The sequence below is a fragment of the Gossypium arboreum genome, chromosome 9 (genome assembly GCF_025698485.1).
Source record: "Gossypium arboreum isolate Shixiya-1 chromosome 9, ASM2569848v2, whole genome shotgun sequence".
Taxonomy (NCBI): domain Eukaryota; kingdom Viridiplantae; phylum Streptophyta; class Magnoliopsida; order Malvales; family Malvaceae; genus Gossypium; species Gossypium arboreum.
The window spans coordinates 86,995,099-87,005,485 of NC_069078.1; the positions used below are offsets into that span (position 1 = coordinate 86,995,099).

The following is a 10,387-nucleotide window of genomic DNA, read 5'->3' on the forward strand; positions in this document are numbered from 1 at the left end:
TGTGGAGGAAACTGAAGTCGGAGCAATACATAAACATTTCCTCTATTTCATTGTCTACCATCTTGTTTACCATCTTGTTCTTGCTTTATTGCTTTTCTTTCTTTTCCAATGACTACCATTTTTGAACCAAACTTAATTTGCTCTGAACATACGATCCAAGTCCCTCCCTCGCTTAGCACATCCGATAAAGCCTGGCACTCCATATTTGCTTCCAAAAAGTTTTCATCTCTTCTCACCAAGTCCCCAACACCCAAAGAAGAAGCCAAAGTTGTTCGTCGCTCACCATCTCATGTTTCGGTCAATGTTATGCAAGAAAATCCTCTCTACCAAATTGATCAAAGAACTCTCATTGAGCTAGTGAAAGAGAAAAAACTTGACAGATTGCAGGAGTTTGGTGGCGTCAATGGTGTGGCTTCTAATTTTGGAACTGACACTCAAGTTGGCATTTCAGGTGGTGCCGACGATGTTGCACGCCTACGTAATACGTTCGGGTCCAACACCTACAACAAACCTCCAACAAAGGGCTTTTTCCATTTTGTGATTGAAGCACTTAAAGAACCCGCTGTATTGATTCTTTTGGGGTGTGCAGCTCTTTCACTTGGGTTTAAAATCAAAGCACATGGCCACAAAGACAGTTGGTATGAGGTTGGAAGCAATTTCGCGGCTGTATTTCTACCCATTGTTGTTTCTGCTATAAGTAACTATATGCAGAACCGACAATTCAAGGAGTTGTCAAGAACCAACAACAAAATTCTGGTTGATGTTGTACGAGGAGGTCAGCGCCAACAAATTCGGATGTTCGATGTCGTTGTTGGAGACATTGTGTGCCTAAAGATGGGAGATCAGGTTCCTGCTGATGGGTTGTTCTTAGATGGCCATTCACTGCAAGTAGATGAATCGAGCATGACTGGAGAAACTGAGCATACTGAGGTAAATAGCAGCCAAAATCCGTTCCTATTGTCGTGGACCAAAGTAGCTCATGGGGACGCTCGGATGCTCGTTACTTCGGTTGGTTCGAACACAACATGGGGCCAAATCAGCCGTGAAACCAATGAACAGACACCTTTACAAGCACGTTTGAACAAGCTGTCCTCATCTATTGCTAAGGTTGGCTTAGCAGTTGCTTTCCCGGTTCTTCTTGTTTTGTTGGTTCGTTACTTCACAGGCCATACAAAAGATGAGAAGGGAAACCGGGAGTTCCATAGAAGCAAGGCAAAGACTTCTGATATTATAAATTCTATTGTGGGCATTGCCACTACGGCTATTACCACCGTTGCAGAAGGACTGCCACTGGTTGTCACGCTGACTTTGGCTTACTCCATGAAGAAAATGGTGGCAGATCAAGCAATGGTGAGAAAGCTTTCTGCCTGTGAAACAATGGGCTCTACCACCACAATTTGTACCAACAAAACAGGTACTCTCACACTCAACCGAATGGAAGTTACGAAGTTTTGGCTCGGTCAGGAATCTATGGAAGAGGGAGCTTCCTCAATTTCTCCATTTGTTGTTGATTTGATCCATCAAGGTGTTGCCTTAAACACTACTGGCAGTTTTTATAGAGCTTCTCCAGGAACAGAATATGAATTCTCAGGTAGTCCTACCGAAAAAGCAATCCTTTCATGGGCTGTAGTGGAACTGAAGATGGATGTGGAGAAAACGAAGAAGAGTTGTGCAGTACTTCAAGTTGAAGCCTTCATTTCTCAGAGAAGAAGAAGTGGTGTTTTGATTGAAAGGAATGATGATGACACTGTCCATGTTCACTGGAAAGGAGCTGCTGAGATGATTCTAGCAATGTGTTCAAGCTACTACGATGCTTCAGGAGTTGTGAAAGATCTCGATGATGGTGAAAGGACGAAATTCGAGGAAATTATTCAAGGCATGGCAGCCAGCAGCCTCAGGTGCATTGCTTTTGCCCATAAACAAGTTCCAGAAGAAGAGTATCAAAATTTAAAGGAGCAGAAAAAGCTTAAAGAAGACAGCTTGGCCCTGTTAGGATTGGTTGGTATAAAGGATCCATGCAGACCTGGAGTGAAGAAAGCAGTGGAAGATTGCCAATATGCTGGAGTAAACATCAAAATGATCACTGGTGACAATGTTTTCACTGCAAGAGCCATAGCTATCGAATGTGGGATTCTCAAACCAGGTCAAGACTTGTCTAGTGGTGCAGTGGTAGAAGGTGAGGAATTCAGAAAGTATACACTACAAGAAAGGATGGAGAAAGTTGAGAAAATCCAAGTCATGGCAAGATCCTCTCCCTGTGATAAACTTCTCATGGTGCAATGCTTGAAACAGAAAGGGCATGTAGTTGCATTCACTGGAGATGGCACAGATGATGCACCTGCACTTAAGGAAGCAGATATTGGTCTATCAATGGGAATTCAAGGCACTGAAGCTGCGAAAGAGAGTTCGGATATCGTCATCTTGGATGATAGTTTTGCTTCGGTTGCGACAGTCTTAAGGTGGGGAAGATGTGTTTATACCAACATCCAAAAATTCATTCAGTTTCTGCTCACTGTAAATGTTTCTGCACTTTGTATCAACTTTATAGCTGCAGTGTCAACAGGTGAAGTCCCTCTAACTACGGTCCAGCTATTGTGGGTGAACCTATATATGGATACATTGGGCGCTTTGGCTTTGGCCACTGAGCTGCCTACAAAGGAGTTGTTGGAGAAACCGCCTGTTGGTCGAACCGAGCCTCTCTCTCATCACAAACATCATGTGGAGGAACCTACTAGCTCAAGCTCTATACCAGATAGCAGTTCTACTTACCTTACAATTCAATGGTGAATCAATCTTTGGGGTGACAAAGAAGGTTAATCACACATTGATCTTTAATACTTTCATGCTTTGCCAGGTCTTTAACAATTTTAACGCAAGAAAGCTCGAAAAGAAGAACGTATTTGATGATATACACAAGAATAAGATGTTTATAGGAATCATTGGGGTAACCATTGTTCTTCAAGTGGTGATGGTGGAATTTCTTAAACGATTTACAGATACGGAGAGGTTGAATTGGGGACAGTGGGGAGCATGCATCGCCATTGCAGCTGCTTCTTGTCCTCTTGGTTGGGCTGTCAAGTGCTTACCTGTTCCAAAGAAACCCATTTTCAGCTATCAAAAATGGAATGGTACGGGCTTCGGATCAAAGTTCATGACCAATTTTATATATAATTTCCCATAAAGGTAAACTAATTAGATGAGATTTATTTAACTCATTTGAATTGTTTCGGTCCGTAAAATACATGAAGAAACTCATTTAATTGAAGCTTTGATAGTTTAGTGAAATATACCAGTAAAACTAGAGTTATTTTAGTGAATATTGTTAATTTTAAGGGATAAGATTATATAGAGTTTATCTTAACTGTCGATATAATTTAAATTATATTGTTAGATTTGGGAGAGCTCAACTATAAACAAGGATTTTTCTCTCATTTGTAATAATTTCATTTAAAGTCATTGAATATATTTGAGCATTTGGTGTGCCTAGTTTTCTTGTGACTTTTTTGGTTAATTCATTTTTCTTTTTTATTTGACTTTGCTTCCTCTTTATTTTAGTGCTTAAGAGAATTCTCACTTTTAAGACTTCAGCTAACTTAGACGAATTTAAAATAAAAATTTTGCATAAGCTCATGCGGTTTGCCAACTAAAATTCTAGCCCTATGGTAGCTGGTATTAAAGGTAAAGTTCAAAGGCATCGGTTGAGATGACGAAAGAAATATACAAGAAGATTGATCCTAAGGAGACATGTAGTTGGGAAAAAAAGCTAACAAATTGAGATGATTTGTAAATTTTGAGGTTAACTCAGCCATTAACTTTTACAATTTATATCGATTTTATCATAATTTTAACAAATTAACATCAAAATTTATATATGATCTCAACTTAATCCTAATTCTAAAATATATAAAATGCATAAATATTTTAAAAAATATAATTAATTTATAATAAATCTAGTGTCTTCTATGTGAAGGATCTCAAACTTCTAGCATCTCCAAAGGCTTAATGCTAAATTTTACTTATTTTCTCACTTTTATATTTAAATATTTTTGTTTAATGTTAAAATAATATATAATATATAAATAATTCAAAAAATTCAAAAATTCAAAAATTAATTTTTAATAAAATTCTAAAATATATAAATACATGTTGTAATAGCGCCACGTAAATAGTCAACACCGATCAACATCAGATTAACAGTAAGTCAAAATTAAATGTGTTTTTTAATTTAAATTTAATGTTTTTATCTTAAATATCTTTAATTTTTATGTGGCACATTATGATTAGTTTAAAATGTCATATGGCATGTTCTAATTTGAGCCACATGGCGGCGAATTTTTTAACCTCATTAAAAAAAAAGTTGAAACAAGTATCAGAACCTTTAACATCATTAAGTACCAAAATGGAAAAATATACATAGTAATATTCATTATTATTGTTGAGGCTTCGAGAGAAGCTTTTGATATGTTATTCGTCACGCTGTTGACCGGTCCTCAAATAGTCAAAAGTGTTTCCTTCAATGGGGTTTTATCTCCCATGCTTTATCAAGAGTCAGCTGCCGAGAGCATATGCCTAGTAAACCTGGTTCACAAAGTCAGAAGTGCCTCTGTTGGTGGCATTCACATTTGTTTAACTTATAAGCTTTTGATGGTGCATTGCTTGAAACAAAAAGGCATATTGTAGCAGTCACTGGGGATGGCACAAATGCTGCACCACTACACCAGCACACAGGGAAGCAGATATATGTCTATTCAAGGGAATTCATGGCACTGAAGTGGCGAAAGAGAGTTCGAATATCGTCATCTTGGAGGATGATTTCGCTTCAGTTGCCACGGTCTTGAGGTGGGGGGAAGATGTCTGTTTACCAACATCCAAAAATACATTCATTTCCAGCTCACTTTAAATGTACCACTTTGTATAAACTTTATAGCAGCATAGTTCTGTTGGATTTGGGAGTGATATTCAGATACAAAGCTCTCAATAATGTAGACTCTAAAATTTAAACTTGGGTACAAAAAAGAATTCTACTCATATTTTTTTAATTACGTATTGGTAATTGTAATTGCATATTGCTTGCACTTGTAATATACCTATAATTTTACTTCTAAAAACTTCTTAGAATTATGTTTTTTTCTTTAAAAAAATTTAGTGGGGATTATAAGATTTATCCTTTTTTAACATGTTAAAAGAACTTACCGTGAAGGTAAATGCACATTTTTATTAATGCTCAATTATATTTAACATTTATTTTACATTAAATTATCACTGGTGACAATGTTTTCACAGCAATAGCCATAACTGCAGAATGTGAGATTCTCAAGCTTGATAAAGACATGCCTAGTTGTGGAGTGGTAGAAGGTGAGGAATTCAGAAATTATAACCCATAGGAAAGGATGGAGAAAGTTGAGAAAATCCAAGTCATGGCAAGATCCACCTCATCCGATAAACTCCTCATGGTGCAAGGCTTGAAACAGAAAGGGCAAGTCGTTGCAGTCACTGGAGATGGCACAAATGATGCCCCAGCCCTCAAGGAAGCAGATATCGGTCTATCCATGGGAATTCAAGGAACTGAAGTTGCGAAAGAGAGTTCAGATATCATCATCTTAGACGATAATTTCGCTTCAGTCACCATGGTCTTGTGGTGGGGAAAATGTGTTTATACCAACATCCAAAAATTCATTCGGTTCCTGCTCACTGTAAATGTTGCTGCACTTTGTATCGACTTCATAGCAGCAATGTCAGAAGGTGAAGTCCTCTAACTACGGTCCAGCTATTGTGGGGGAACCTATATATGAATACATTGGCTGCTTTGTCTCTCGTCACTGAGAGGCCTACAAAGGAGTTGATGGCGAAACCACCCATCAGTCGAACCCAGCTGCTCATCACAAACATCATGTGGAGGAAAGTAGTATCAAGCTCTATACCAAATAGCACCTTACAATTCAATGGTGAATCAATCCTTAGGGTGACACATTGATCTTCAACACTTTCATACTTTGCCAGGTCTTAAACGAATAGAAGAAGCTATTTGTATGAATCATTGGAGGTAACCATTGTTCTTCAAGTGGTGATGGTGGAATTTCTTAAACGATTTACAGATACTGAGAGGTTGAATTGGGGACAATGGGGAGTCTGCATCGCCATTTTTCTAAATTTTGATATATAATTTTTTATATTTATCCCTAATTAATTTACCCTAATTTTATACAAGAAATAAAAATTGCGTTGCTATTATTCTAAATGGAATTTCCTTGAATTCATTGTCATATTGAATGGACCTACAATTTGACGCTCATATTTGACGGTACACCAAGAAAAAAGGGCTGTGCAAGTGGACTTGAAAGCCCACTTCAAGTTGAAAGCCTATTTATATAATTATGTTATTTTTTGTGTGCATTATATTATGTTCTAATTTTTGAGTTTTTGTTGTTATTGTGCATCTTGTTTTCAATTTTGGAATTTTATATTTTAATAAATTACATATTTTCAAACTAAATTTTTTATCGAAATATAAATAATTTGGATCCAATGTGAATCAACTTAGATTATCATTTAGATAGAATTATGCTCAAATAAAAGTTTAAAGGATTATTTGGATGTTAATTAAAGTTTTAATGGTTTATTAGAGTAGTAATTAAAATTTAAGAGTCTATTTGATTGTAGTAGAAATATAAGGCTCAGGTAAAAAAGTGACCAAGTTTAAGGGCTTATTTAATATATTAGTCTAATAAAACCTTAATTGAATTTAGGTGTGAAGTTAGAATTATACAACTAAAATTGAATTATAATATTTTTAAGGTATCATTACATTAATTTATAATTTTAAAAATATGATATAATAATTTTATCATTTTAAGGTTTAATGCTTTGAGTTTAATATCATCGTTAAATTATACCAAATCAATAGGTGAAAGTACTAAAATACCAAAATTATATATAATATAGAGGTAACTATGTACTTTAAATTTTGTATATAATATAAAAAATTAATCCATTCCTATAAAACTAAAGTTGTCCATGGGTTAGATTGGGTTCAAGTCGAGCCTTAACAAAATTCTAAGCGATTGATGGGCTCAAGCCCGACTCAAAAAATGAGTGTAAATTTTTACTCAATTTTGACCCAAATATGAATGCTAAAATCCAGACTCCACCTGCCCTTAATTTTTTTTATTTCATTTTGTATATAAAAAATTTTAAAAATATATAATACATCAAAAACACTAAAAACATTATAAACAAATTGAAAAAAAAAATTAAAATCTTTATAATTAAATAACACTAAGATAGGTGTAATTTAACAAGCAAATGTCTCTAAAATAGTAGCAAAATTAACAATAAAACTGTAACGCCCCTAACCCGAATCCGTCACCGGAATAGAGTTACGGAGCATTACCGGAGTTACCGATTCATTTATCAGATATTTCATTAATCCGATATCTTTTCTTTTCCACGTTCAAGTCTCGTATTCAAGTCATCCGGATCTTTATAAAGAAATTTGATTGTCGTTTTCATTTATTTCATGTTATAATACATTCAACTAATGCTCTAAACAAAATTATCATTTTACCCCTAAACTTTTAATTAATGGCGATTTCATCCTTAGGTTAAAATAAAATAAAATTATTGCAATTTAATCTTTATTTCCAGCCGTTATTCTCACACAAATTGATAACAACCTATGAATTCTATAAAATGTCAGAATTTTTCATAATTTTAATACTTTTCAATTTAATCCTTAAAACATGTTTTTCCCTGATCTTGAGCTAAATTAATAATTTCATTCAATTTTGTAATTTAAATAATAAAATAATCCATTTCATGCAAATTGGTCATTTCTAACATTTTTTTACAAAATTGCCCATAAAATTTTACTTCTATTCAATTTAGTCCATGAGCCTAAAACGTACAAATTAGCCATGCTAGCTGAATATTCATACATATTTTCCTCCTTCTCCTCTCCATTCCACATCCTTAATTTTTATAACATGCAACAAGTAACATTATCAATAATTTCGCTATTTACTTATGTATATTCAAAACTGTCCATTTGCATCATAGTCACTAAATTATTTATATCTTAAGCTACAGAACTCGAAATTAAGATCCGCTAATTTTCCCTGAAACTAGACTTACTTATCTTATTACTATAAGATTTTCAGAATTTTTGGTTTAGCTAATAAGTACAGTTTATTCTTTAAAGTTGCCCCTGTTCTGCTATCTGATAGTTCCAACCCTTCTTCACTAAGAATTAATCATCTCATCGTACGAGATTCGGATGATGTTCCCACTTATTTCTATTGAAAGTAGACTCTTTAAGGATTTTAAACATATAAATTTAATCCCTTAATTATTTTTCTTCACTTTTTGATGATTTTCCAAAGTCAGAATAGGGGAACCCGAAATCATTCTGACATTGTCTCATAAAACTTATTATATCTCATGATTTACAATTCCATTGCTTACACCGTTTCTTTTATAAGAAACTAGACTCAATAAGCTTTAATTTCATATTTTATTCATCCTCTAATTATATTTCTACAATTTTTGGATATTTTTCAAAGTTAGACTATTGCTGCTGTCCAAAACTGTTTTAGTGCAAAATGTTGATTTTCATTTTGCCCCAAATTTCACAGTTCATACAATTCAGTCCTTACTTAATTAACCCCTCAATTAAACTAATTTTCTCAATTAATACTTTTCCTAGACATTATAAGTTATTTCATAACTATTGAAATTCAGAATTTCCACATAAAACTCTAACTTCAAACTCTTTTACTATTAAGGTCCCAAACATTCACTTTCTATTCAATTCTTTCAATAAAATCAGCATATAAACAATTTAAGGCTCTAATTCTATATCAAATCATCATATACTTCCAGCACATATTCATAGAAACTTTCAATTTCTTTCATAGAATCAAGAACTAATGAATTCAACAAATGGACCTAGTTGTAAAAGTCACAAAAACACAAAAATTTCAAGAAATAATCAAGAATTGAACTTACTTGCAGTAAAAATATGAAAAAACAGCTTAAGGGAACTCTTCCATGGTGTTTTTGCTGATGAGAATGCAGAAAAATAAAGAGAAATCTAGATAATTCCACTTTAGTCCTAGCTTTATTAAGTAAATTTTGTAATTTTTCAAATTTGCCCTTATTTTCTTGGTGATTTCATGCTCTTGCCGTCCAGCCCAAATAGACCTTGAGTCTATTTTCCTTTTTAAACCCTCTTTCTTTTATCATTTAAGCTATTTAATCATTTTCCACAATTTTACATTTGATACAATTTAGTCCTTTTTGTTCAATTAGCTATCAGTACTTTAAAATTTCTTGACGAAACTTTAATACTAACTTATTAACACTCCATAAATATTTATAAAAATATTTATGGCTCGATTTAAAATTCCCAAGGTCTCGATACCTCGTTTTCAATTCTAATTATTTTAATATATATATATTTTTTGTACATTTCACTATTTCAAAATTTTTCCTAACTTCACATTTAACTTATACTCACTAAATTAATAATATTTCCTACTCATTTGTCGAATTTAGTGATCTCGAATCACTGTTCCGACACCACTAAAAATTAGGCTATTACAAAAACAAGAGATATATAATAGTAAAGTGACAACAAAACAGTGAGAAAACTGCAGCAAATAGTGGGAAAACAACAGCAAAACAACTGGTTTTCTTTGCAAATTTGAGTCGGGCCCAAACTAAAAAAAACTTACTTGAGGCTTGACCTATTTCTTAAACAGGTCTTCTTCTTTTTTATCCAAACTCATTTTTTAAACTTATATTTTTATTCAAATCCTCTCACTTTTCAAACGGACTTTCGACTTGACCCATAAACAAATCTACGTAAAACTATCCATTTATCATATAATTTCTCATTAATAAATTAATTTAACTATCATTATTTTTGAAACATAAAATCTAATATACTAACTCAAAACGAACTCTTATTTTTTGTTATTTGGCTGATAGTTTGTTTCTTCTTACACTTTTTAGTTCAAAGTTATTATAATCATGAGAAGTCTGTAAATTAAAATCAATTAAAGGTGCATATTAAATAATTATTAACATTTAAAAATATAAAATAAATTTTGTGAGCATTAAATAATATCATAGGATCATAATGTAGATGTCGCACTCAAACTAACCACAAATGGGGCCAAAATGTTTTAATGGAATTCTTCAACCATATTATATATATCTTAGCAAAATAATAATAATAATAATTTTTATATATAAAACACTATAATGAAATAGGTAATTATACAATTTCTTTTTCTTGAAAGTGGACCTAACCTTATAGAGGGTAAAAAAAACAAATAAATAAAACAATATTAGTACAAAGTTTTGTTTGGCTTTGCCAAAAATAAAA

General features: G+C 33.2%; 1 protein-coding gene and 1 pseudogene across 1 annotated transcript; both read left to right on the plus strand.

Moving 5' to 3' along the window:
- The first annotated feature begins 108 nt into the window (after positions 1 to 108).
- On the plus strand, positions 109 to 4,838 carry LOC108450843 (putative calcium-transporting ATPase 13, plasma membrane-type). The gene is given in 3 exon segments (XM_053018661.1): positions 109 to 2,697; positions 2,699 to 3,128; positions 4,639 to 4,838. Coding segments are annotated over 3 exon segments (3,219 nt in total).
- A 420-nt stretch (positions 4,839 to 5,258) lies between these two features.
- LOC108450842 (putative calcium-transporting ATPase 13, plasma membrane-type) lies at positions 5,259 to 6,163 on the plus strand (annotated as a pseudogene).
- Positions 6,164 to 10,387: the final 4,224 nt, after the last annotated feature.